The 27908-nt window shown below is 55.3% G+C and overlaps 2 protein-coding genes across 4 annotated transcripts in view; one reads left to right on the forward strand and one right to left on the reverse strand.

Annotated features, from left to right (window-relative positions):
- LOC116459102 (cadherin-23) overlaps positions 1–2623 on the forward strand; it is a 317512-nt gene extending 314889 nt beyond the window's left edge. Inside the window, exon 27 of the mRNA XM_058436324.1 lies at positions 2409–2623. Coding sequence (XP_058292307.1) covers positions 2409–2623 — 215 coding nt within the window. The remainder of the gene's footprint in view (positions 1–2408) is intronic.
- Positions 1447–27494, reverse strand: CUNH10orf105 (chromosome unknown C10orf105 homolog). 3 transcript variants are annotated; one of them, XM_032139439.2, is made up of 2 exons: positions 27372–27494; positions 1447–6082 (listed from the first exon to the last, which is right to left on the reverse strand). In XM_032139439.2, the coding sequence occupies exon 2, from the start codon at positions 6075–6077 to the stop codon at positions 5676–5678; it is 402 nt and encodes a 133-aa protein (XP_031995330.1). In that variant the 5' UTR covers positions 6078–6082; positions 27372–27494; the 3' UTR covers positions 1447–5675. The 3 variants fall into 3 exon arrangements, with proteins under 3 accessions (XP_031995330.1, XP_031995320.1, XP_058292310.1); XM_032139429.1 differs by lacking the exon at positions 27372–27494 and adding an exon at positions 9371–9520; XM_058436327.1 differs by lacking the exon at positions 27372–27494 and adding an exon at positions 14703–14846 and having other exon boundaries at positions 5197–6082.
- Between the last annotated feature and the right edge of the window lie 414 nt (positions 27495–27908).

Genomic DNA, 27908 nt, shown 5'->3' on the forward strand with positions numbered 1-27908 from the left:
TTCAAGATGAGATCTGGGTGGGGACACAGAGCCAAACCATATCAGTTGGCTTTATTCTTCAGCTCACATGGTGGCAGGTCATTGCCCCAGCCTCACCTGTACACAATCTCGGGTTCAAGTGCAGCAGCACGGAAGACAGCACTTGTCTCTTTCCCCTCCCTGGCAGAAGCCCTCAGATCAGCTCTAGATAGATCCATTCTGCCCCAGTGCCCATTCCTGAGCCCCTCACTGTGGCCAGGGAAGTGAGATGTGCTGGTTACTTAGGCCTAAGTCACATGCCCATCCATGGAGCTGGGGGCAGTCCCACCTACCCAGCATCCCAGGCCTCAGAGCCTAGAAGGGAGGGTCCACAGGGGGACATTCAGGACATAGCCTTCCCAGGGGAGCACAGGGCAGTGCTGATGGACAGAAACAAGAGGTGCAGCCTTGGAGGCCACATAGGGTTTCAGTACATGAAGAAGCAGGGAGGGCATTTCAGGCAGAGGCACCAGCCCGTGCAAGGGCCTGGAGGTGGGAAAGCGCCCTGTGTGCACAAGCAGGTGTGCATACACCACAGCTGGCCCATGGAGTGGCCCACACTGGGAAGGGGAGGCTGTGATCAGATAGGGCCATGTGTGGAGGCCTAAACGTTGGCCAAGAAGTTTGGTCTTTCATCTCTGGGCAGCAGGGAGCCCTTGAGGGCCCCAGAGGGGAAGAGTGGTATGATGAGACCTGTGCCGCTGGGTGCCCTTGGTCCTCCCAGGAAGTTTGCAGTGAGCTGAGTGAGAAGGGAATGAATTATCTGGGCCTCACTCTTTCCAATCATCAGTCCCTTCCCAGCCCGCCCATGCCCAGATGCCTCTGCCCTCTGCCCTCTGCCCTGCTCTCCTCCCCTCCTGGAATGGCCGCCCACCCTCTGGAGACTTGTTATCACCCCTGAGTCCAGCCTTCACTTTGGGCATTGGCTGGCAGGAGGAGAGGGCTTCCACCAGCCTTCTAGGGAGCCTCCCACACACACACCAATCCCAGCCAGAGCAATAAGCCAGCCCCCAAGGGTAGGGGGAGGCTGGTCTGGAGAGGAGCTTTGGAGGATGAGAAGACCTACCTCCAGTGAGCGACAGCACCGCCACGTATGGTCAGATGGCCTGGGGAAGAAGGATGGAGTCACCCTAGGTCTCCAGGCTACTCCAGCTGCCTGCAGTACCCCCTGGGGTGACCACTCTTGCCTGGACATGCAGCGCTGGTTACAAGCTTCTTCCTCCAGGGAGGACAACCCAAGAACTGCCCTGGGGCTGAGTCGGTGTCCCATGCTCACCACCTCCCAGCTCTGGGAGGGTCCTATGGGAACTGGAGGGACAGAGTCTCCAGGGACCTTAGGCTTAGATCCCAAGCAAAGCCCATGTCCTGAATGCAGAGGGGATGTTTGTTTGACCTATCCAATATTTTATAAAGAATGACCATTAGTTGTGAACATTTAAAGATCAGGAGATTTTATTTAAAAGCTCAGATGTTCAATTTCTCATGAGAAATCAGAAGATCTGGTGTCCCTGGGCCCACATTCTGCCTGTCCGCTGTGGACTGGAGTGGAGGACAGCTGCCCCTCGAGCGGGGCCCATCCAGGTGTTTGACCCAGGTGCTATACCCGCCAGTCCCTGACGGCAGTTGGCTTTTTGCTCTTAGTACCTGTATCTGCATCCTAAATTTGCCACGGCAAACTACCACAAACTTAAAACAGCAAAAGTGTATTCTCTCCTGGTTCTCAAGGCCAGAAGTTAGAAATGAAGATGTCGGTAGGGTCATGCCTCCTCCAAAGGCTCTAGAGAGAATCAGTCCTTGATTGTCCCAGTTTCTGGAGTCGCTAGGCATTCGGTGGCTTGTGGCAGCGTAACTCCAGCCTCTGCCTCCATTTGCATGTGGCCTCCTCCTCTCTGTCTCAAATGTCCCTCTGCCTTTCTCTTACAAGGACACTTGCCATTGGGTTTACGGGCCACCCAGCTCACCCAGGATGATCACTTTTCAAGATCCTTAACGTAATTACATTTTCAAAGGCCCTTTTCCCAAATAAATTAACCTTCGCAGGTTCCCAGGGATTTAACATGGGTCTGTCTTTTTTGGGAGCCATCATTCAATCCACTTGAGTGCCTCAGTTACCTCCTCTGTAAAATGGGGATGACAGTAAAGTGCCTGTTTCATGGGGTTGCTGTGAGGACTGAATGGGTTAGAAGAATGGCTGGCACATGGTGTTATCTAAGTATTAGGTACTGTTAGTGTTATTCCTAAGCTAAAAAGGAAGTCACCCCTCGCAGAGGCTAGGGCAGATGGGGAGGAACAGGGCACCTCTCTGACTGGTGCCCGGGAGTGTGCAAAGTCACAGGAAGTGTGCCCCTCTCAGGCAGCTGCTAACACCTGTCTTCCTTCAACTCCCACAGACAACGGCCCTGTAGGGAAGCGGCACACGGGCACAGCCACCGTGTTCATCACTGTCCTGGATGTGAATGACAACCGGCCCATCTTTCTGCAGAGCAGCTATGAGGCCAGCATCCCCGAGGACATCCCCGAAGGCCACAGCATCGTGCAGGCAGGTGGCCCGTGGCCTCTGGGGCAGGTGGTGGGCTGGGGGAGGCGGGGTCGCACACGGCCCTGAGGGCATATGCTCAGTGGCACCAGAGGCGGAAGCAGGTGGGGGCCCAGGGTGGGTCTGCTGCTCTGGAAGGTGCTGTGGGGAAAGGGGAACCCAGGCCCCCTCCCATCCCAGGGAGTGTGGACCGCCAGGTTGCAGAGCTGAGGATAGGGCTCTGGCTCCCCACAAACAGAAGGAAGACTTGGCCTCCCCCTCCATATCTCCTGCCCCACCCAGAAGGGCCTTTCAGAGTAGAGGGGAGAAGGAGATGTCACAATTTCCCGGAAAGGAGTTGAGAAGAGAGCCAGGGCCCAGCAAGGCCCAGAACAGAGCTGCTTTCACAGAGCCCTTGGCCGAGGCTCCCCTCTTGGGAAGTAAACAGGCACAAGAAGAAAGGGCTCCTTTGCCCAGGGAGCAGGAGCAACAGCTCCAAGGCTCAGAGGGAGAGAGAGGAGGACCCGGAAAACGATTTGGGTGCGCACCCCCACCTCTACCCAGAGCCCTCAGTTGCTGGGTGGGGAGGGAGGCCCGGAATGAATGAGTCTCTTTACCAGCTATGGGGTTTCCAACTCGAAGGCTAAGCCAAACAGCGAATCTGGGCCTGCCCACTGGGACAGGCTGCCGGGCTTGGGAGGGACAGAAGCGTGGGAGGCTGGCAATGCTCCCCTCCCTGCATCGGGACCAGGAGGCGGGCAGGAAAGGGCTGAGGAGCAGGAAGCTGACTCCCAGAAACACAGAAAGCCCAGAAAGCCCTGGGGATTTGCGAGAGTGTGGGGGCTAGCTCCAGCAGGAGGAAGAAGGGGGTTCTCTCGATCAGGGCCTCAGCTTGTGAGGACTTGGAACATACGCCCCTGGCCTGGTGCCTGAAACCCAGTTGAGAGCCCAGCCCCCTCCTGGGCTTTTCCTTCTTCAGGCCTCAAGGCAGCCTCACCCCCTACCCCAACCTCCAGGAAGACAGTGTCTAGTGGCCAGCAGGGCCTGCTGGTGAGGTGGATGTCTACAGGCTGAATCCAGCCTGGGATGTGCAGGGAGGCCCCAGGGGAAGCAAACCAGGAAGAGGTTACTGAGCCAGAAGGGAGGAAGGAACAAACCCCTTAGGGAGGAGGCCTGCCCCACTTTCTAAACCCAAAGACTTGGTTTCTATTTACACAATACTACTCTTACTGAAATCCTAGAGCCAGCGAGTTAATATAGGGCAGCCCTGAGTTCTCCCATTTCTCAGGGAGAAATGCAGGGTCTCAGGATGACTTCTCTAAGGTTCTCTAAGTTTCTTGTGAAGCTGGACTCATTTTTTGAGATCAGATTGACTTGGAAGGAAGGGACAGTGAGCTTCTCCAATAGGGCCTGCTTGGAGAGAAATCTTTCTAGGGTCACCTGAGGGAAGATGAGGCTCTGTGTTGTGCCGGCTCCCACCAGGACTCCTGCCTCAGAGAGTGGGGACACCCCCAAGCCGGGCCACTCTTCACTCTGTACACAGAAGCCTCATACTTCTGTGCACAGAACTGGGGAGTCAAAGTGAGGGGCTGGACGAGGTCTGGCTCTCTGCAAGCTCCCAAGCTGGTAGGAAAGAGAAGACATAGACAAAAAGGACCCATGCTGCCAACAGAATGTTCCTTGTCCTCCCCAAGAGAGGTAGAAGACAGTAGGGGTGGCTCCAGGCAGGAGGGCTTCACAGAGTGGGTGTGTGTGAAGCATAAGCCACAGTTAGTGGGTGACAGGTCTTCCAGTTTTCCTGGAGTTTTGGATCAAGATGAGGCTAGAAAGATTAACTGGAGCCGGCTCCCAGAGGGCACTGCACGCTAGGCTGAGGAGCTTTGGCTATATCCATTTGGCATTAGGGAGCCAGTGAAGGTTTTGGAGCTGGGGAGTGGCAAGCCAGAGCTCACTCCTTGGGGAGACTTGGCTGGCTGCACTGTGGGTCACAGCAGGATGGGGGTGGGGCAGCTTTGTGGTGGGATCCTGGCCAGCTGACTGGGACAGGAGCTGGGCAGCCCAGGTCCTCCCTCTGCCCACCCTTCAAATTTGGGACCTGACCAAAGTGTTTAACCCTGGCGTTGTGGGGAGAGGTCAAGGGTTTGGGATTCTGAGAAGCCCATCCTGGGGTGGGACTGCTTTGACAGGTCTTCAGCAAAGCACTCACCAAAACCACAGATAGCATCCCTAGTGTGGGCCGGACCTGGGACCCCACAGCTGTCCTGGAGAGGTCTGGACCATCCCACCCTTGGGGAGGCTGCCGTTTCCCTGGGTGAGGTGTGGAGCTGCTGTGAGCTGTCCTCCTCCGAGCCCAGGTGGCATCACCTCCAGCTGCTAGAAATGCCCTGCCTCTTGCCACTCTGTCACGATACCCTTCCTGGCCTCTGAAGGGAGCCTCCTCGATCATCCTCAATCCCTTCCTGATTGATCCCAATTTGGGTGCCCTGAAGAGGGGCCACCAAGATGGCTGCCAAGACCATGCTTGGAGAGCCCAGCTTGCTACTCCTCCCAGCCGGCACCCAGGCATCTGTTCCACCAGGAGGGAGGCAGCTGCTCCCACAGGGCACCAGGCAGATGCTAGCAGCACCCGTGAAACCCAAGGAAGGGAGCCCCGAGGTTTTGCCCCAGCACTGGGCCAGCACAGATGGCAGGACAGTGTCTTGGCCCCAGTGTAGGCTGAGCATTTCACTTGGCTAAAGGGAACCTTTGCCATTTGGCAACTTCTCCAAGCTAGGCTTTGGCACCTGGAGGGCAAGGCTTCTGTGGTGAGTGAGGGTGCCGCTTCTAGGAGGTGGTTACGAGCCCCAGGTTGTACCCTGTGGAGCCTCAGGCCAAAGGCCCAGATGACCACGAGTGCTCATCTCTTGACCAGAAGTCTTTCATCAAGCAGCAGCTAGGGGGTCTGCAGAGAGGAAGGTGCTCTTCGGAGGATCATCTTTGGGAAAGGGCACTGGCCTGGGCATGCAACGAGCTTCTGGGGTTGAGTGTGTGGCCCAGGCTGCTTGGGCCACTGTCTTCCTGCAGCCTGCAGCACCGGTCTCTGAAGCAGGAGGATCTACAGGTAGACCTAGGGGGATGTGGAGGCACATGTGTGGACATCCCATCACATCTTGGTAGATTCCGTGCAGTCACGGTGGCCGCAGTTGTCGTCGGGGCCAGGCAGGGGCCGTCGAGGGACAGTGGGCCGGCCACTGCGGAAGCTGTGCAGGGAGAGGCGCAGGGAGCCCAGGCGCTTCCAGAGCCGGAGCTGGGGCTCACTGGGGCTCCCGGGGTGGTGGGGCATGCATTCGCGAGCCCTGCGGCGGCTCTGGTCCAGAGCAGCCGGCTTGCAGAGCGTCATGAACAGCAGACAGGTGGCCAGCAGAAGGAAGATGCAGGCCAGGGCAATGAGCATGGGGAGGGGGTCGGTTGCCTCTGCAAGGGTCCCGGGGCTGACGGGAGCTGAGAGAAAGGCGAGGGGGCTGATGGCTGGGGAGCTGGCGAGGCTGGGGCCCTCTGTGCTCATGGCTCCTGCAACAGCAACAAGACAGAAGCTCAAAGGCAGATCAGCTGGACCCAGGGCAGCAGGTATAGGGAAGACTTACCTAGGGAACATGGATGGGGGCGAGGCACTGTTAAACTGGACAGCATCATGGCCACATCACAGGTTAGGACAGGGAGGTCCAGAGTCATGACAAGTCTAAGTGCACACACAGCTGAGCAGTGATGGAGCTGGGCCCAAGCTCAGGCCCTCTTCCTGCTCCACCCCCTGCCCATCTGCCACAGAGACAAGAGGGCGGTGCCTGTCTGCATTTTCAAATCAATCCTCATGAATCATCATAGGGTCTTAGGTCTGGAAACTTAAGACCAATTCCTCCAATAACTTGTTCTGTGGCCAGGAGCCAGTTATGGATGGTAAGAGGCTGCAGCTGCCAGGGTGCCTAGCAGTTATCTAATACCAAAGCTGCAAACTGGGGGCCCACGGGTGTGTTTAATTGGGTCCTTGCCGTGTTTTTATCAATTTAATTGTGAATATTTTCAAAATAATAACAGATTTCACAAAAATATATGGGTGCCTGAATTCTCTTGAAATGTCAGAATTTCACCACTGGCATTGGCCCATGTTCCTGCCTCATCCTTGTTTCTGGGGCTGAGCAGCTGCTGCCCCCTGTAGACAGGGCACTGACCTCCAGCTCCCCACCCTCCCTTATAGGCCCACCACACACTTTATTTCACCTGCCTGGCCCTGTGGGGATTCCTGTGGCTGCTTCCCCATGCAGTCTAACTTGCTCCCATGACAGGTGGGAAACTGAGGTCCAAAGAGGGGATTTGGCATTAGGGAGCCAGTGAAGGTTTTAGAAGTGGGGAGTGACAAGCCAGAGCTCACTCCTTGGGAAGGCTTGGCTGGCCACATTGTGGGTCACAGCAGGGTGGGGTGGGGCAGCTTGGTGGTGGGAAGGCCAAGGCCACATTGTGAGCCAATGGCCAAGTAAAGGCCAGAAGCAGGTCTCCTGACTCCTGGCCCCGTGGCCTTGCCACCCCTCTGGCCCCCAGCCCTTTCTGAGCTCAGTGAGCTGCTCCGGGAACAGGTGGGAAATAAACCCACAAGGAGTTGACAAGGGGGCTGGAAACCCCCCAGGCACATCATGCACCTGACAGGGCACTTCCGTTCCCACTAAAGATCATCCCATTAGACGCAGTGCAGCAGACAGTCCTTGTCGATGGAAAACCAGGCTGAGCTTTTGGCTCAATATGTCTGGGGTTGTAATAAAAATGCTCACAGGGCCTGGCCAGCAGATAACGCACGACCAGAGGGTACAGATGAGCAGGGCCACCTGGAGAGCACTGGCTGGGCCCTCTCAAGGAAGTGGAGGGGCCTCAGCCCAGACTGGTGGTGTCAGTGCTGGAGTGTGGGCCCAGTGTGGTCAGCTCTGTCAATTTCCCAAGAGAAGCCAGAAATCTGGATTTTTTTTAAGGCAAACATTCTAGACATTTAAATGTTGGCAGCTAATTCAAATTTGTTGAAGGCAAGAAAGAAGAGAGGTGGGGTGGGGGAGAACACAGCAAAAGCCAAATAAACTTGATTTCAAAATAATGTGAAATGAATTTTCAAATATTTGAAACACTACACAGGCCAAACCAAACACATAAGCAGAGGACGTCCAGCTTGCAGGTCAGCATGTGTGATCTTTAAATTCTACTGACGTGGACAAGCAATCCCAGGGGGTCTGATAAAAAGTCATGATTTCCCTTTAACCTTGGGGTCTTTCCTTTTCATGAGGGTGGGGGATAGCAGATTTTCCTCCTTCCAGCTTGCAGCTTAGTTAACAGTTGAGTTTCTAGCACGGAAGCTCAGGAGGAGGAAAGGTGTCAGGTCACGCTCAGAGAAACCCTGCCACAGGTAGTGGGGAGGGGAGTGGGCCACCTAGTCCCCCACCCGAGGGACTCCTGTCCCTACCCCAGGCACTCACCGGCAGCCGCAGGACCTCACTCCTGGCTCCCCGCGCCCAGCCGACTGAGGGCATGCAGAGCACCCCACCTCCCACCCACTCCCCACCACCACCCCTCCCAGCACTTTCAGGCAGAAAACGACCCCTCCCAGCGCCCGGCTGGAAAGTGTGATGCCCGTCTAGCTGCCCAGGGCCTCCGCCTTTGCGGCATCAGGCCTAGAGAGCACTCTGGCTGGGCAGCTGTGCATGGGTTGGCCTTTCCTTGAGTCTGAGCAGGGAGGAGGGATGGGGTGGGCCCACCGCCCACTCCCATGGGGAGAAAATCAGCCATCCCTCTCTCCTACCCTGGACGATGCTTGGCCGGCAGTAAGAAAAGGGCAGTCTGAAATGGGAGATGCCTCAATCCTACGAGTTCTAATGTTATTTCAAGGCCTTCAAAGGAATCTGGAGACCCTACTGGGCTAGCAAAGAGGATCCAGGCTTCAGGCCTTGGGACCTGCTTTAATTAAAAAAATAAGTGAGGCCAGGCGTGTTGGCTTACACCTGTAATCCCAGCACTTTGGGAGGCCAAGGCAGGAGGATCACTTGAGCCCAGGAGTTTGAGAACAGCCTGGGCAACATAGTGAGACTTCATTGCTAAAAAAAAAAAAAAAAAAAAAAAAAAAAGTTTTTTTAATTAGCCAGGTGTTGTAGTATTTGCCTGTGGCCCCAGCTACTCAGGAGGCTGAGGCAGAAGGATCATTTGAGCCCAAAAGTTGGAGGCTACAGTGAGCTAGAATCATGCCACTGTGCTACAGCCTGAGCGACAGCGCAACACTCTGTCTCAAAAAAATAAAAAATAAAAAAATAAGTGGAGTTTAATTAGCGTCTGAGTAGTTCCTGTGGCAACGAGAGATTCCTAAGTGCTTGAAAACAACACGGCACCCTTCCTGGAGCACGAGGCGAGTCCAGCTGCCAGGCTTCTTGACACCCTCTACTGACCAACCAGCAAAGGCCAGCTAGTGCTGGGAGAGGACGCCTTGCCCCGACCAAGGCCAGGAATCATCTGGAGGGCAGTTGAAGCCACTCCCTTCCCACTGGGACCAGGGTGCACCAGCGGACCCTGCTCTGGACATATCTCTGCAAGCTCAATCTAGAACCCTCCTCTTCCCTTGGAGTTCCACAGAGTAGGACCTGCTGTGGGCAGAGAAGACTGCTGTGTGGCCTCGGGCTAGTCCCTACCCCTTACTGGGCCTTGTTTCCCCTCTCTACAGAACCAGAGGACTGCCTAGGTCTGAGCACACCCTCACATTCTCCCAGGAGTCCCCCAGCAAGGGTCCCACCACACTTCCCTCTCCAAGCCTTCTCCTGCAGTCCCCCAGGCACTGACCTCAGAGCCAGACCCCAGCCGTCCCAAGCTCCGTGGAGAGGTCTTCTCAGCTGTGGAAGGGAGGCCCAAGGAGCCCTGAGCAGTGCCTGTGACCCCAGCCCTGCCAGGCTCTGCTGTGCCCTGCAGCCCTCGGTCAGCCTGGCCAGCAGAATGGCCTCCCCGTCACTCCCCAGCTGGACCTGGCTTTGTCTAGAAGAGTTCGGGCCCTGCCTTGGGGGAGGGGATAGCTAAGGGAGTGGGGATGGCAACTGGGTTGGGAAGAGGGAGAGGGGAGCTCTCCAGAGACGCTGGGATGCCCCCCAGCCTTCCCACCGCCTCGCTCCAGCCTGTCTCCTTGGAGCCCTCTCAGGGTGGGAGACTCTGGGGAGACGCAGGGGGAGGGTTTTACTGCCTCTGCGGCCCCATGGCGCTCACCTTCCCCTGTTGGAAGTTTGAATGGTATGGTCGGCGGCAGCCAGGGGGTCGCTATTCAGTGCCTGCCAGCCACCAGGTTACCCTGGAGAGGGGCTACAAGCCATGGCGGGAGGGGAGCAGGCAGAGTGCTGGGCCCTGGCAGCCCCTGAGGCCCCTCCTGCAGCGTCCCTGGGCCCCACTCCTTCCAGGCTTTTCCCTCAGCTTCTAGAAAAGCACCTTCCCTTTGAAGGTGTCTGGCTACAGAAGCGAGGGGTGAGGGGCATCTTCAAAGGTCAGGGGGATCCCAGGGCAGAAAGCACAGGACTAAGGGACCTCCAAGGCCATGCTCCCCACAGTGCGGGTGGGCCGCGGGAGACCTCCACCGGAGGTTCTTTCCAAACCACACACACACACACACACACACACACACACACTTCCCTCCCCCAGCCTTCTTTCTCCCCAGAAGCCAGAGCTTCCCTGGCAACCAGCCGCCTGCTTAGGAGCCCAAGTCTTCCGCAGCTTCCCCACCAGGGACCTCCAAGCTCCCAGAAATGCAACTCAAGATGGCAGTCATGGCTCTGTCAAAGACCTGAGCCTTGGACCCATTCCCTTTTTTGGAGCCCTAGTTCTTGGTTTTTAGCTCTTCCTTCCTCCCCTTGCCCACAAAAAGAGGCACTGTCTGCCAACCCCAAGATGGACAGGAGATTTCCTATGGACTGTTAAAGCTGGAGAGGTCCTCAGGGGTTATCTAACTCCTCTTTTGAGAGAAGAGCGCCCCCCTCTTCTCTCAGATGACCAAACTGAGGCCCAGAGAGGTGTGACCTGCCCAGGAGCACCCAGCAAGTGAGTGATGGGGGACTTGGTGTTTCCCCTGTGCCAGGTGGGCAGGGGCAGGCCTTAGGCATCCAGGGCGGGCAAAGCATCGGCTCAAAGGCGTTTCCAATGCCCAGAGTCCCCACTGGGATTCCTGCACCTTCCATCACAGCATTCACTGCCTTCATTTTCCTTAACTTCCTCTTCTGAAACCAACTGAACACTTCATCTATGGCCCCCATTCCTCCTGAGATGGCAGAAGACAAAGCTTCCAGGGTGGTGCAGGCTGCTGGAGCAGGGAGGCATCAAGGAAATCTCACCATGGATAGACACGCAAGGGCATGCTCTGGGCAACGTGGCTCTCTTCCCCATCCTGAGCCCTTCCAGATCTGGACAATTGAAGCACCCCGTTACATCCCTCCACCTGCCAGCTCCTAAGGTTTCTCAGGGAATGGAGAGAGAAAGAACTGCACGGCAAGGGGCAATCCAGCCATCCCCAGCTCTGGCATAAATCAAGAGGGCTCTCTGGAGAAGGTGGCATCACTCATGTCGACCTTCACCACACATCCGCATGCTAGGCACCAGCTAAGATTCTTTGCAGGATGACTTCTGATCTTCCCCTCAACCCTGCAAGGCTGGTCATCATTGTGCCCAGTCTAGAGATGAGGAAACTGAGGCTCAAGGGAGCTAAAGTACTTATCCATGGTGCCATAGAGAGTAAGTGACAAAGCCTAAATTCATGCTTGGGCATGCCTGACCCAGAGCCCTTGTTCTTTTTGCTCCAGTGTACTCATCCTCCTCCCCACCATCAACATGCTCATCAGAATCCTTAGACACGCAGTGCCCGGATGTGCATCGAGTCAGACCAGGCCAGCGCCTACTGCAGTCTCCTCACTCTCCCTTCATACCACCATGTCTATACTCCCTGTCCTGTGGAGGTTCCAGGGCATCAGTGCTGCTGATTGAGGCTGTCATTCCACTCTTCCAACCACAGCCCTCTGCTGTGCCTGCATGAGCCCTTCACTCCAGACTGGGGTCCTAGTTCCTTCCTCAGCCTCCCCAGCTGCCTCTACTTCAGCTCACACTGTTTCCCAGGAAAAATGTTATTCCCAACATTCTCTGCTAAGCCAGGTTTCCTCCATCCTTCCAAACCCAGCTCCCTCCTTTGGAAACCTTCAGCCAATCCCACCCTCACTGCTTTCTTGATCTTTGCTAGCAGGAACCCATCCCCATCTTCTCTGCAGGTTTGTCCAGTGAGCAACAATAGGAAAGCTTACATTAGGGCTTCGGGTGGCAAGAAAGAAAACCCATTCTATATTATCGTAGGCAGGGCCAGACATGGTGGCTCATGCCTGTAATCCCAGCACTTTGGGAAGCCAAGGCGGGAGGATTGCTTAAGCTCAGGAGTTCGAGACCAGCCTGGGCAATATAGCAAGACCCTGTCTCTACAAAAAAAAAAATAATAATAATCTAGGCAGAAGGAGAAGTGTACTGTAGCAATACTGGGATACCCTACAGGATTAAAGGAAAAATCAAACAGGGAGCGAGGCACAGATGGGCTCCTGGAATAACTGGGCCCAGGGATGCAAACCAGAGCTGAATGTTGTATGTGTCCTGCATTTGTGCTCACTGAGTGTCAGCCTAGTTCCTCTCCCTGGAGCTCTGCTTCTAAGTCGTTCACATATTTGACCCTATTGTGTGCCGGGATTGTTGTTCCAGAGACCAGGGATATCACAGTGCACAAAGCCCTTTCTTCCTGTGGGGATATAGGCAATAAACAAAGATAGCATGTATCAGAGGGTGACCAGGGGTAGGGAAGGCCAGGACATTGGAGTGGGGGCTATAATTTCATATGCAGTGCTCAGGGAGGGTCTTAGGAGAAGATATTTGAACAAAGACCTGAAGGAGATGAGGGCATGAACATGCACATATCTGGAGGGAGAGCTTGCCAGGAAACAGCCAGGGTAGAAGCCGTGAGGCCAGCACACACTTGGTGTTCAAGAAACAGAGGAGAGAGTGGTGGAAAGTGGGGCCCAGGGATGTGCAAGAGAGGGGCTGTTGATATTCCCACGTTTTACTGCTAGAAAGACTGACTCAATCTCTCTGGGCCCAAGGTCAACAATCCCAGAGAAGGATGTGATTGGCTTAGCTTTGATCAGGCACCCAGTCCTGGACCAACCCCCTCTGACCATCTTGGCAGGGTCAGGAAGAAAATGGCAGCTCCCATGCATACTACGGGGCTGAAGTGAGAGGTGGTGAGACAAGGAGGGGCAGACCCAGAAGAAGTGGGAGAGCCCAGGGCCTTACAAAGCAATTCCCCACAGATCTGACAAGACGACTTGTTATAGGAGGGTCCAGCCTCTTTCTGCACTGCCCTGGGGTGTGTTCGTTCTCCACTTGTTTTGGGTGGGCAGTGGGTAAAGTAGGTATTCAGTTATTGGCTTGACAGGACTCATGTTGGGGTCAGCTACGGTTCTGCCAGTAGCCTCGAGGCTGGACTCATTGTAAAAAGGGCTGAGCACTAGGCAGTGTCTCAGAGTGACAACAACATCCCCCCACACACAAGCCCACCAGAGGCAACACATAAACACATAAGCCTGAGTCACAGCCACGCCAGCTGGGCCGATGTGAAGCTAGACTGGGGTGATGGTTCATGTGATTGTGAGTGACCGTACAGTGTACAGTGCCGGCTGGGACCCAGTGTGGCCAGAATAACTTTGGGCCAAGGAAATGCGGACAAGAAGCAGCCATGCAGTCCAGCCACCCTGGGAGAGGCTCCTGTTCTCTGAAAGGCTGCCAGGTAGGGAATGTGGAGGGATGGAACAGCCTAAGAAAGCCTGGACCCAGCGAGCTGCAGTGTCATCTTTCACCTTCTCCCCCAGCCTCCCTGCGAACCTGGAGGAGGATCGGGGCAGAGCTGGTCCTGGACAGGGCCACAGGGGCCATCAGCAGTCAGACATACTCTTGGGGATTAGAAAGACACACACGTCCCCTTGTCTCCCCCACCCCCAGCCTGTGAGGGAGACCACAGGTTTTGGCAGGATGGGGTAGGATGCGTGAAGGGAAGGAAAGGAGCTCTAAAAACCTCTTCTCTCGCTTCTGGGTGGCATTCAAGAAGTAACTCGTGTCTCATTCTTCCTCAGCTGAAAGCCACGGACGCGGACGAGGGCGAGTTTGGGCGTGTGTGGTACCGCATCCTCCATGGTAAGTGGGGCTGCCCTAGGATGGGGGGCGGCCCTCCTGCCCGGGGGAGGGCAGAGTTTCTCTAGGCTGCCAAAGGTCTGGGAGATGAGGCCCAAGAAAATCCCCAGGGCTGTACACATGGGGCGAGGCCAGAGGGAGGAAACAGGGACATTCTCCTTATTCACACCAGGTGGGTGACGGGGCAGCTTTTTTGATTATTTGTTTTTGAGACGGAGTCTCCCTCTGTCACCCAGGCTGGAGTGCAGTGGCGTGATCTCGGCTCACTGCAACCTCTGCCTCCCGGGTTCAAGCAATTCTCCTGCCTCAGCCTCCCGAATAGCTGGGACTACAGGCACGTGCCTGTAATTTTTTGTACTTTTAGTAGAGACAGGGTTTCACCGTGTTAGCCAGGATGGCCTCGATCTCCTGACCTCGTTATCCACCCATCTCAGCCTTCCAGAGTTGCTAGGATTACAGGTGTGAGCCATCGTGCCCCCGGGGTGGCTTTTGATTGCCATGTCCTTGAAGTCCTGGTGTCCTGCAGAGCTTCCCAAAGCCATGGCCCTGAGAGAGAGGGCCCAGAACCCAGGGCAGCCCCCAGCAGCACGCTCCCCAGGGTCTGGGTCTCACTGGTCCAACCAGAATCCGGTGCCCATCTCTGAAACAATCACTGTGGCCAGAGAATAAAATGTGCTGATCCTCCCACTTCTCAAATCAGGGGTAAAGTCACTGCCCACAAATGTTACGGAGTGACAGTAGAGAGTAGATCCCCAAAGGAAAATCAGGGTGCTGTGCCCAAAAGACGGGGGAATGAGTGCTGGACCAGCCCCGAGATGTCCACTAAATCCTGGATTCAACCACCCAGGGATAATTCGGTTTTGGTCCCTCTTTTTGGAGTGCCCCAGGTTCTTCTGAAATATTAAAAAGGCCTCACACTACTCACATCTGTGGGTGTAGAAGCAGGGCAAGGGGGACCAGCAGGAGCCCCACCTGCTGGGGACCATCAACACCAAGATTAAGGCTTTCAGGAAAGAGCTGCAGGCCTTCCTGGAGCAGGTGAACCACATTGGGGATGGCCTATCTGCCTTGCCCCACCTCACAGAGTCCTCCAGCTTCCTCTCCACTGTGACTGCCGTGCCCCAGCCTCCTCACAAGGAGGGGACTGGTGAACTTCTGCCCCCAACCATGGCAGGCCAGCACAGCAGGAGACTTCTGGGCAGGGCCATTGTTCCAGGGGGTCTGTCCCTCCACACAGGTAACCATGGCAACAACTTCCGGATCCATGTCAGCAATGGGCTCCTGATGCGAGGGCCCCGGCCCCTGGATCGGGAGCGGAACTCATCCCACGTGCTGATAGTGGAGGCCTACAACCACGACCTGGGCCCCATGCGGAGCTCCGTCAGGGTGAGGCTAGGGGCGGGCTGGGGTGCTGACCTCAGGACGGGGCCAAGCCCACAGCTAGAACAGAGAAGGCCATTAGTTGGCGCCTGGTGTGGGCAGGGCCACCACTGGTTTAGGTGCTGAATGACATCTGGGGCTAAGGGTTCGGTGACAGGTGCCCAGCCTGGGACTTGGACTTGTCATTTTGCTCGGAGTTTCTTCCTCCAGCTGTGGAAGGGAGTCAGTGATACTGATGTCTGTCCTAAGGAATGAAAGAGATGTCCTTACTGTACTAACCCCTGTATCCACAGAGCTCTCTAGGGTAAGTCAAGGAAATCTCACGTGGGTGATCTTGGAGGTACAGATGCTAACCTCATTTTACAGGTGAGAAAACTGAGGCACAGAGAAGTTGCTAGTGATAGAATCAGGACTGGAGCCCCCATCTTCTGAATCCAAGTTCAGTGCCCTTTCCAATGAAAGTGACCCTAACATATTCCAGTCACCTCTACCAGCTGCCTTGTCAAATGTATTCTTTTCTGCCCAGCCTTATCTGTGCAGCCAAAATCAAATCAGCCTTAGCCCTCCCGAATGGTTGAAAACCTAAACACAGGTGTTCTCAATGGTTGTGTTATGTGCACTACCGCCAGCAGGGGGATGACTGAGATGAATGAGATGACCTCTCAAGGCCGCTTCACCCCCACCCCTACACACTCAGCAGCCCCCAGCCCCTTCCTCTAAACCAGTGAGTCAGACCCCAGACATCGGGAGTAGGAGGGAGATGGGAAGAGTCACGCAGAGCAAGCAGGGACTTTCACCCAGAACTGAGCGCCCGGCTCCTCTTATCAGCCCCATCTCCACCCCCTGCTTCCCCCAGGCTGGAAACAATGAGCGGTGGTCACCGGGTACTCACGATCACAAACACGACGGGTCTGATTGCGCAGGGGCTGTGCTGGGGTGGGTGACTCAGCCCTGACCCAGGTCCTGCTGACACCCCCGACGCTTTGCCCCAGGAAGAGCTGGGAAGACACCTGGGTCTTTGCAACTGCCCTGAGTGAGACCTGCCCTGTGGAAATGGCTGAGAGGGTCAGATCCCCTGGTTCTTACAGGGCCCTGGTGATGGAGACTCAGACACAGTGACCTGGACATGCACACAGCCACGCTGGCTTGCATAACTGTGAATCTCATTCGTGGGCTGGTCAGTACGCCCTCATCAGAGCCTGCCTTGTGTGGGGCCCACTTCAGGGCACAGAGTGACTGATGTCAGCGAAGCTGGGGTTGGGTCTCTAGACTTCAGGCTTCCTAACCACAGCCCACCATGTGACCCTCGCTCCCCACTCCCTCCCCCAGGCGTGGTGGGCGCCTGCCTCCAGGATCTCCTCCCATCGGTGCCTCAGCATCGTGGCTGCAAACCTCTTTTAGCCACAAACCTTCTGTATAAACAAAATGATGTGCAGCATCCCAGGGTACGGTGTAAAACAGATTGAAGCCAGACTGTGACAATCAGTGCAGGGGTGGGGCTCCCAGAGCCACACCCGCTCAGCTACTTACCTGCTGCCCATCTCCCCATGAACCCTGAGGAATAATAAACCCTCACACGTGCCCGATATTTTTCTAAATGCCTCGTGTACTTTACCCTCTGTAACCCTCATAATAGCCTTATGAAGTAGGCACTGTTAATACCCCCATTTTACAGATGACAAGATTGAGGCAAAGAGGAATTAGCCGACTTGTTCAGGGTCACACAGCGGTAAGGGTGGAGCCAGGCTTCATGTCCTGGCAGCCAGCCCGAGCCTGTCCCCTTAACCACTATACCCCACTGCTTCACACAAGCCTCTTCAAAGCCCAGTCAGAAACCACTGCCTCATCCCCACAGGGTAATTTTAAGGTGAGAATTTGAGGGCTGGCCCCTGGAGCAGGTGCTTGGTGGCACTGTAGTACATAGCCTCCACACCCATGAGACCAGGGAGAGCTGGGGACCTTCCTGCAGGCAATGTGGGGACTCTGGCTTTCCGCTGGACTCATTTTCCCAGCAGCAGGGGAGAGACGGCTTGTAGGAACCATCTACATCCTCCAGTTCCTGCCTCAGAGACCGGGGACAGCCCCAGTGAGGGGCAGGGGAGTACAGAGTGAGACAGTCCCCATAGAGACTGGGTGTCTCAGGGTGTACACGGCACACACACACACGCACACATGCCCACGCATACCTCCTCTCCCTGTCCTCCTAACCACTAGCACCCCATTTTGCAGATGAGGAAACTGAGGCAAAGCACTGCACTAGCACAGCACTGGACAGGCACAGCACTGGACAGAAAGCAGGTCTGGTTCTCCAGGAAGCCCAGTAGCTCCTACTTGCTCAGCAAGAACCTGACAGACCTCTGCTTCCTGTACATCTGTGCCTCTCAAGTTTGCAAACTATCTTGCCTCCTCCTGTGTCTGCTGCTAAAAACAAGGCTGAAACCAACCAGAGGATGGTGGCATGTAGCCAGACTCATGGAGGACAGGCCACACCCCAGCTCCGTGCCACCTCCCTCATCTTGTCATTGTACTGTCAGCCTGGCCCTGTTGTTTCCCCACAACCCTTGGAGTCAAGGTCATTTGGACAAGCAGATTCAGGAAGGGTAAGGCGCACAGTTTTGAAAGAGGAGTGGTTAGTTTCTGTTTACAGAAAAAGAGTTCCTGAAATTCATCCATGCAAATTCCCCCCGCACCCACCCTACCCAGGATCTTCCCCAGCCAAGTTCTGGGTGAAGCCAAATTTAGAAGGTTCCAGCCTGTGAACAGCTGTGCTCTGGAGTGGACACGTTAGTTTGCATAGTGGGTTCTGGGTGTCTGGACATGAAAATTCTAATGACACAGCAGAGCTTTGGGAACCCTAGAAGCAGCGATGCAGAGAAACTTTTACACCCATATGCCTTTCTGCCCCCAGCCCTGCCACCCTCCCCACCCCAGAGTCCTCCACTGGTCAGGCTGCTGCTTTCAGCTTCTACCAGCCAGAAGCTCTGTCACTTCTCTCCAGCTGATTCCCAGCTAATCCCCAAAGAGAAAGCAGGGCTGATCCCAGAGGCAGTGACCAGATGCCAGACACACACGCCTCTGCTGCACATGCCGCCGGCCCCTCCCTTAGTGCAGTCACCACATGCAAAGCCTGTATGGGGCATCACAGCCCCTTCCCCATTTGCTCCCCTCTCTACTTTGCTGGCAAGTTCCTACCGGCCCCGGCTCTGTTTGGCTGGGAAGAGGATGCCTTTCCTGTTCTGGGGCCAGCTCACCCCAGCATAGAGCAAAGAGCTAAAAGCTAAAAACTCCTGGTCTCCAGCAATCCTCCCACCTCAGCCTCTCTAGTAGCTGGGATTACACATGCATGTCACCACCCTCGGCTAATTTTTTTTAGAGACAGAGTCTCATTATGTTGCCCAGGCTGGTCTCAAACTCCTGGGCTCAAGCGATCCTCTTGCCTCCGCCTCCTTAGTAGCTGGGACTACAGGTGCGTGCTATCACCCCTGGCTAATTTTTTTTTTTTTTTTTTGTATTTTTTGTAGAGACAGAGTCTCACTATGTTGCCCAGGCTGGTCTCAAATGCCTGGGCTCAAGAGATCCTCCCACCTCAGCCTCCCAAATTTCTGCGATTACAGGCAAAAGCCACCGTGCCTGGCCTCCATAAACACCTTTTAAACTGTATTATATTCATGATGTACAGTGCACACATTCATAAAGAGAACTTAGAAAGTGCTGGTAAGCGGTGAGGAAAGTGGTGCGTAATTGCACAATTCAGAAACAGCCACTGCCTTGGATGGGGGCCTCAGAAGCAAACCCTGAGACAAGGATTGGTGTGAAAGTAATGTGTAAGAAGCACCCACAGGAAAAGGTGGAACAGGGTGCGACCAGCAAGGAAAAACAGCCAGCAAAGTGGCATGGAGGGAGCTAGGCCTCCGTCCCCCAGGGAGCCCTAAAGCATCCCTTCACTGCCCCAAACAGGGCCAAGGAAGCTGGAGTCCTTGCTCTCCACGCCCATCAATCATTGGCTCAGGGCTGCCCTAGGGGACGGAAGTTCCCAGGCATTTCTGCTCACTGGGCTGGTTTCCAGCAGCCCGGGTGTGGATGCAGTGGGGTGGGGTTGGTCCTCCCCAAAGAGCCTTAGGGGCTGGGAGCTGGCCGTGAGAAGGTGCACAAGAATCGTAAAGAGTGCTGAGCACTGATATTCTCTACTACAACTGCCATTGTATTTTCACCTCTATTTTCCAAGATATATTTTGATATTTGATTGGGATCCCTTTGAATTTTTTCAAGAACTTTTGCAGGCCCTGGCTCATTTTGTCTTCATAACAACCTTAGGAGTGGCATGGAGTGTGAATTATTATTATTATTATTATTTTTGAGATGGAGTCTCACTCTGTTGCCCAGGCTGGAGTGCAGTGGCGCGATCTTGGCTCACTGCAACCTCTGCCTCCCGGGTTCACACCATTCTCCTGTCTCAGTCTCCTGAGTAGCTGGGACTACAGGCACCCGCCACCACGCCCAGTTAATTTTTTGTATTTTTAGTAGAGATGGAGTTTCACCGTGTTAGCCAGGATGGTCTCGATCTCCTGACCTCGTGATCCGCCCACCTCAGCCTCCCAAAGTGCTGCTGGGATTACAGGCGTGAGCCACCACGCCCAGCCAAATTATTATCTTAATATTACCACTTTATAGCTGGGAAACTGGTGGCCCCAAAGAGTCACTAATTAGTCAGATGTTCCACAGCATTAGTCAAAAAGCCAAGAGCAAGATGAAGTTCATTCCGAAACAAGTAATGTTTGAGCACCTGCCACGCGCCAGGTGCTGTGCAAGGTGGTAGGTCACAGTGACCCACCAGATAGGCCCTCACAGCAGGCCCAGGAATGCAGTGACCACACAAGCCGGCCACAGTGGGCCAAGCCCTGGGCTTCCCAGCCTCCACCCCACCCTGACCTTGCACCCCTGGCCTGGCTCCCTCAGGTGATTGTGTACGTGGAGGACGTCAACGATGAGGCCCCTGTGTTCACACAGCAGCAGTACAGCCGTCTGGGGCTTCGAGAGACCGCAGGCATTGGAACGTCAGTCATCGTGGTCCAAGCCACAGACCGAGACTCTGGTGAGTCTGGCAGGAGGAAGCCGGGGGTCCCATTGCTCAGAGCAAACCTCCCCAGCTCACCCAGCCCCTCCTTCAAAACGGTCATCCCTGATGCTTCAGGCTCCTCATTTAGCCATGTCTAGGCCAGGGAGGGCCTGCTGGGATGGTCTTGATCACTTCCCACCAGATGCACCAGCCTGAGAGGGTTGGAATCAGGGAGAGTTGTCCCAACCACTGGGTGGACAGAGGAGAGGCCACAAGCTTAAGAAGTCCAGCTCCGTCATCCCGGGACCCAGCAGCTCCCACTAGCCTTCAAAGAGGGGCTGGGCAGAGCTGGGAGGGGTAAAGAGGACCCGTCAGAAAGCTGGCTGCTGCCAGGCCTGCTCCTCCAGCCCCTCCATGTCCTCCAGGACCAGCTCAGGGCCTAGCACACACAGCCCCCTGACCCTGTACAAGGGGCAGTGCCCTTCCTGTGCTGCAGGGCGGTAGCCTGAAGGCAGCCTGAACCTTGCTGAGGGCCCAAGCCCCAGAGGTGGCCACAGCCCACAGTGCAAAATGAAGGGGAAGCATGCCGGGTCTCTGTGGCCCTCTGTGTGGCCTGGGCTGTCTGGCCTGTGCCCCAGTCAGGGATACAGCTGAAAAGGAGCATTTTCTGGGGACCCACTGTCCCCCAGAGAGGCTCCCTGAGCTGCTCATCCTTCGTGTCAGCTACTCTGGTGGCTCCCAGCTCCTCTCTCAGCATCCTCAGATTATCGGTGGCATGCATGGGACGGGGTGGAGGGAGGAATGGCTGCAAATTCTCAGGCGGAATCTCAGGCACGTTAGTAGAGTTTAGGGCACCTACGCGGCTGTGGCCCCTTGAGGTCTGTGAACTTCAGCTTAGGAATCCCAGCTCTAGCTCCTGATTGAATGGTTTGTTTCAAGGCACAGGAATTTGGGGTGTAGGGAGTGGGGAGGATGGGGGAAGGTGTCCCTGACACTGAAGCCCTTCTGTCGAAGGGACCAAATCAAGGCTTGGCCACCTGTGAGGATGCTTTCTAGATCAAAGCCTCCACGACAAGAGATCCTTCATTTCCCCCAACCCTTGTATGTCCAGATATCAAAGGGAGGTACATGAGCTTGAATTTTGAGGCTCCAGGAGCAGACCCAACTCCCTCTGTCATATCTCTGATGCCAAGGCCAAGCCCCAGAGGAAGGCTCAACAGTGCGTGCTGGACCTTGCCATCCACATTGACCTTAACACATCCTCTGCCACATCTCTGAGGATGCTCCTGCCCACAGAGGTGGGGCAGCCCATGCCGGGTGGGCCACCCTGGGGGTATGGGTGTGGCAGCTTGAGAAGCCACAGCGCAGCCCCACTCAGTTCTATCTGGGACTGCACAGCTTTTGTGTCCTCCTACAGGGGACGGTGGCCTGGTGAACTACCGCATCCTATCGGGCGCAGAGGGGAAGTTTGAGATTGATGAGAGCACAGGGCTTATCATCACCATGGATTACCTGGACTACGAGACCAAGACCAGCTACGTGATGAATGTGTCCGCCACTGACCAGGCCCCACCCTTCAACCAGGGCTTCTGCAGCGTCTACATCACTCTGCTCAACGAGCTAGATGAGGCCGTGCAGTTCTCCAATGCCTCATACGAGGCTGCCATCCTGGAGAATCTGGCACTGGGTTCCGAGATTGTGCGGGTCCAGGCCTACTCCATCGACAACCTCAACCAAATCACGTACCGCTTCGACGCCTACACCAGTGCTCAGGCCAAAGCCCTCTTCAAGATAGATGCCATCACGGTGAGGGGCTGGGGGCAGGGAGCACCATTTCTTCCGATCCAACCAATGTTGGTTGAGCTCCTTCTATGTGCACAGCACTCTCGTCTTTGTCATAAAGTGTCTTTGAGATGGCCAAGTGTGGTGTCATGTACCTGTAGTCCCAGCTGCTTGAGAGGCTGGGGCAGGAAGGTTGCTTGAGCCGAGGAGTTTGGAGGCTGCAGTGAGCTGCGTTTGCACCACTGCACTCCAGCCCGGGCAACAGAGTGAGACCTTGTCTCTTAAAAAAAAAAAAAAAAAAAAGTCCCTGCGATAAATATCCCTGTAACACATCCATTTTCATATGTAGGGGTAAGATAAAGTTTATACCTATGTAGGCTGGTATCCTTCTGTTTTTCCTTCTGTTTTCACACCCACCACAGATCCCTTCACCTCTGGTCATCAAAGTATGTGTGGGGTTCTCCCCCATACCAGCAACAAATTATCTGACTCTCTTGACACCAGCTGGGAATCCTATAGTTTGATTTAATTCTGAACATTTCTACCTGGAGTTAGCGTCAGATCCCACAGGCTCACAGCTCAGTCCCTCCCACACACCAAGCAATTCTCCAGCAGACACCATAGTGTCAGATCCCACAGGTTGAGGGCTCAGTCTCACAAAACTGCCTCCACTTCAGCTGCCAATCACAACCTCTAGGTTGTTTGACCCATGCTTCTGACCAACCGGCGAAATCAGAGTTCCCATAACCCCCTCCATAAGTTCGACGAATTTGCTAGAGCAGCTTGCAGAACTCAGGGAAACACTTTACTTACTATTACCAAGGTATTATGAAGGATATTCTAAAGGATACCAACAAGCAGCCGAATGAAGAGACACACAGAGCAAGGCATGGGAGAAGGGGCTCAGAGCTTTGGTGCCCTCCTCGGACATGCCACCCTCCAGGCACCCCTACATGTTCAGCAGACTGCAAGCTCTCTGAACGCTGTAGTTCAGGGATGTCTATGGAGGCTTCATCACATAGGTACGATCAATTATTAACCGAATCTCCAGCCCCTCTCCCCTTCCTGGAAAATAAGGGGTGTAGAGGCGGGGCTGAACATTTCAAGCTGCTTATCCTGGCTTAGTCTTTCTGGTGATCAGCCCCAACCCAGGAGCCCACCAAGAGTTGCCTCATTAGAACAAAAGACTCCTATCACCTAGGAAATGCCAGGGGATTAAGAGCTTTGTGCCAGGAACCAGGGACAGAGACCAAATGCGTATTTCTTATATCACAACGTCACAGAAAGCTCTACAAGTGATATTTCCCTTTTCACCTTGGCTGTTAGGAAGCTCAGATATAAATGTTGGGCTTCATTGCAATAGTTATTCTTAGCTAGTTGTCTGGTACACCAGTCTCTTATCTACTGCCAGGCTCTTACTCCTTCGTCTTTGCTTTAGTGTATCTTTTATCAGAATTTCTTCTTTGAAAGTAGGCAAGGTGTGAATCACTATAACGTGACAGGCCTTGTCCTAGAGGATATTGGGAACACAAATGGACACAAAGATGAACAAGACCTTTCTCAGTCCTCAAAGAGTTCTCAGGCTAGAAGTGGAAATGGAAATAATCCAGGATGCAAATCAGAGCACCACAAGAAGATGTGCAGAGAACTACAGCAGAGGGGTAGTGGAGCCCCTCGGGGCCCAGCAGTCGTACCTGGCTGGGGAAGCAGGAAGGCTTCATGGAAGAGGTGGCTTCCCAGTGAAATGTGAGAGAGAAGAAGGAATTCAACAGACAGAGCGTCCTAGGGAAGTTATGCCGGGCAGAGGAAATGACATGGAGGTGGGAAAGTGGGCAGAATGACCAGGGTTAACAAGGGTGCGATGTCACTCACCCATCTGGCCCCTTCCCTGCAGGGTGTGATCACAGTCCAGGGCCTGGTGGACCGTGAGAAGGGCGACTTCTATACCTTGACGGTGGTGGCAGATGACGGCGGCCCCAAGGTGGACTCCACCGTGGTGAGTGGGACCAGGGTGAGAGCCCCTCAGGTGCGGCCCATCGCTGGCCATGACACTTCCAAACCCACATCTTCGCCAGCCACCCAATGTATGGGCCAGGCAGTGGGCGAGGGTCTTGATAGCCTGAGACCTCGCTGTGTCCAGCCATGCCACACCTTCCCAGCAGGCTGGGCTAGGATGAGACCTCAGGCAGGTGGAGGGTGGCACTTCCAGAGACCACTGCCAGGAGTGGGGTCTGGAAGAGCCACAGACGGCTAACCATCTGCATCTTTGCCTTTTCTCTCGCTCCCCTCCTGCTGCCGCCTCTGCCTACAGAAGGTGAGTAGCCTGTGGCTGGAGCCTCCCATGTGCTGTTGGCCGTGGCCAGTGCTGGCCGGGCTCTGCCTGGCCCTGGACCTTCCCACCTCTCCCAGAGAGAAGGCATGTGGACAGGCCTGCAGCAGGCACCCTCCCAGTGCCTCCACTCTCACACCCGAGTTCAGGCCCCTCTGGGGCATGTCCCCTGCCTCCAACTGTGCCCTCTGTGTCTTGCCTAGCCCCAGTAGGGTCTTGGGTGGGGAGAGCACTAGCAAAGGAATCACTGGAAGACCACTGAGGCCTCCTCCCAGCTCCACTCCTTGCTGGCTGTGTGACACAGGCAAGCTGCTTAACGTCTCTGTGCTTCCCTTCCTCGTGTCTAAAACGAGGGTCATGCCGGCATCCCTGCCATCCTCAGAGAAGGAGATGGAAGCAGCAAGAGATTGCAGGCAGAAAGCCCTTTGTAAGCCAGTCCTGGAAGCAGGTGTGACTGCAGTGGGGCTCTGTCCTGATGCCTCAGCTGCTGCATCCATAAAGGGGACCCCCTCCCTCTCTTGGGGGTTGGTGCAAGTGTGTGGGGTGGGATGCACATTGCGGGGCCTGGGAGCGCTTAGGAAGGGGACCATGGGCACAGGTTGTTTCTCCCTCAGGACAGCCTCTAAGTAAAGGCAGAGAAGACCATGTGCTGGGGCCCCTGGGGGAGGGGTCCCACTGAGGTCAGAGGAGGCAGACAACGTTCCTAGAGGAGACGGCCCGGCCTGAAGGGAAAGGCAGGCAGGGGAGCTCATGCTGGGGTTGCAGTGGGAGTGGGTCCAGGGCCAGCTACCTGAGAAAGGTCCATGGGATGGCATCCTGTGGTGATGCCAGGACACTCAGCCATCAATCTGGCCTGGACACTGGCCAGTCACATCAGCTACCATCTAGAGACCACCTGGGGCATCAGGCTCATCATCAGCCTTGGTTACAGCCACATTGCCATGCCCTGCTGAGTCCCTGTCACATTAACCTAAAAAAGCTAGAAGCCAACTCAGTGTCCAAGCCAAGAGCCGAATACAATTTCTTGGGGCCCTCGGCCCCAAGGCTCCCTGGAGGTGCCCAGTTCTAGCGGCTCTGGCTGTGGCTGGGCCATACCTAAAGTCCCCCTCCATCCATGGGGCCAGCCTGGGGGTGAGTGAGGCTGTGATGGGCAAGAAGCCCCCACAGCTCCCCTCAGCTGTGCTCCCCAAGGGCAGCCGGTGAGCAGAGCGCTGGGGCAGTGGGTGCCAAGCCACCTGAGTCCTGCCACTCCCAGCCAAGGGGCAGACACTCAGGGGTAAAGTGGGACCCTCTTACTGAGCCTCACCCTCTTCATTCACACAATGGGCCCACCTGGCCCTCACACAGCAGGTGTTGTGAGAAGGCTGGGAGGAGAGGCCAGTGGGAGCCCAAGGGTGGAAGGATGGCAAGGAGGTCCCCCTACGTGGACTGCCGCCACTTCCTCAGCACGGCTGTTGAGGGCTTCGGCGCACACGCTGCTGCCTATGCCCCTGTATTTCCATAGTGCTTTGCCCTCTTCCGGGTAGTAGGGCCCACCCCTTTTTGTTCTGCCCTGGTTTCCTTTGAGAGGCTCCCAGGGGCCGCTGCCCCAGATCCACCAGCCCCGGTAGCCCCAAACACTGTTTGAGGTGCTAGGGTGGAGGCAGAGGAAGGGGCCCTTTAAAGGTGGAAACATTTCCTCTGCTAGGCCGGAACCCAACCACAGCTCACCTCCACCTGGCTCCTCCCTGTCCCCAGCAGCCCTGGCCGGCCTCAGAAGGAGTGGTCAGGCAGACCAGAAGGGGCAGGCTGGGTAGGGCATGGCTCTGCTATAAGAGCTCTTGAGTAAGTTCAGGCCTTCAAGGGGTAGGGGAGGGCAATGTGGATTGTGAAGCCCTGGGTGAAGACACAGACACCCATCTCATTCCCATAGGCCTGGGAACCTGTCCTCCTTCCTCGCCCACTGAGGCTGACCCCCTTCCACTGGGAAGTCCAGCAGCCCCCTCATCCCTGCCTTGCAGCCTCACCAAGATCAGAGCAGTAGTCCTTGTGGGAACACCTGCTGTGTCCCAGGCACTAGGCTGGGTTCAGGTTACAGCAAGAAACCAAAATTAGACATATCCCTTGCCTTCCTAAGATACAGTGAGGGAAAGACATTGATCAAATGATCACAGCCGTAAATGTATGCCCTGAGAGAAAGCCTATAATAAGGTGTCAGGGAACTAGAAGAGGGCTTCCCTGAGGAAGGGACTCAAGCCGGGAGTGTCAGAATGCATGGGAGTTAACCCAGCCTAAAAAGGAAGAGCATTTCGGGCAGAGGGAACAGCAAGCACAAAGGCCCTGTGGTGTGAGGAACCACGGTGAGTCTAAACGAGGCCTTAGCTAGAGTGACGGGGTTTGGGAGGGATCCGATCACAAGGACCCTTGTCTGTTTTCACCCTGAGAACAGTGTGATAGGTATTGTTTTTCCCATTTCAAATGAGCAGACTGGGGCTCAGGGACCTCAGGGAACTCCATAGCAAAATTCCTGACAGATGGGTAGAGTCTTGGCAGGAGAAATCATGAATGTCTGCCAGGCAGGAAGCGGGAACAGGGAAGAGTAGGTGCCACCCCTTCACTTTCTGTTTGCTCAGTTATTCCTCCCAACAGGTGTTGTCATTCTGATTTTCAGCTGAGGAAATGGAAAATCAGAGAGCTTGAATAACTTTTTCCAGAATCGCACAGCTCATAAGTAGTTGGGGTGGCCTAGCTTCCAAGCCCAGGCTCACTCTCCTATACTTCTGAGAGCTGCCTACAGATGGGGGAGTGTGGCTGGGACTGAGCAGTCAAACCTGTATAGAAGGGAGGATGACATGGAATTTCCTCTGCAGCATGCACAGGCTTAGCCGGCTCCCCATGAGTCCTGTGCAGAGTCAGCAGGACCTGGAAGCCCCTGAACCCCACACGCAGGGCAGCAGAGAATGGGGTCTGGCCTGGGGCAGGGCAGTGGTAGAAGGCCTGTCCTGGGATACCTAAAACCTGCGCTCCCCCAACCCCCCTCACGCCCTCATCAGTGAACCCCTGGGTACCTGTGATTCCAGCCGCGGTGGCCTGTGGCCGTCTGTGGACTGGAGGCCTCACCCGCGGCAGGCCTTCACTCTCCTGCCTCTCCACAAGAAGCCCGAGCCACGGACAGAAAACAATATGCTCTTGCGTGCCATTTGTTGCACGCCTGGTTTTTATTTGACAGTCGGAAATTGACATGCCTTCCCCATCTGCCCTTCTACCCACTGGGACCAAGCCACCTTGCAGCCCCCTCCTGCTCCTGGGCCCATTTCCTTCCCTCTAAGCCCGAGGTTGCAAACAAAGACACCTTCGGGCAATAACTGGCCACCAGATGTGTTTTGGACAGCCCACACTTAATTTTTTTCTCTAAAGTTTATTACTCATCAGCCAATTTCACTTTAAAATCTAGATTCCTTATTTTTCATGAAAAAGGGAAGCTTTGCTCATGCTAGACCAGCATTCCTAGCCTCCATCCACTTTAGCCATGGCCTGGCTTTTCAGTTCTCCTGTCCCCACAACCTCTGACAGTCTTCCCACCAGGCCTCTTCCCTTGCCCTCCT

This window comes from Hylobates moloch, unplaced genomic scaffold, assembly GCF_009828535.3.
Source record: "Hylobates moloch isolate HMO894 unplaced genomic scaffold, HMol_V3 SCAFFOLD_3, whole genome shotgun sequence".
Lineage (NCBI taxonomy): Eukaryota > Metazoa > Chordata > Mammalia > Primates > Hylobatidae > Hylobates > Hylobates moloch.

Excerpts from the sequence above, each read along its gene's own strand:
- CUNH10orf105 (XM_032139439.2), bottom strand. The coding sequence starts at position 6,077 with ATGAGCACAGAGGGCCCCAGCCTCGCCAGCTCCCCAGCCATCAGCCCC.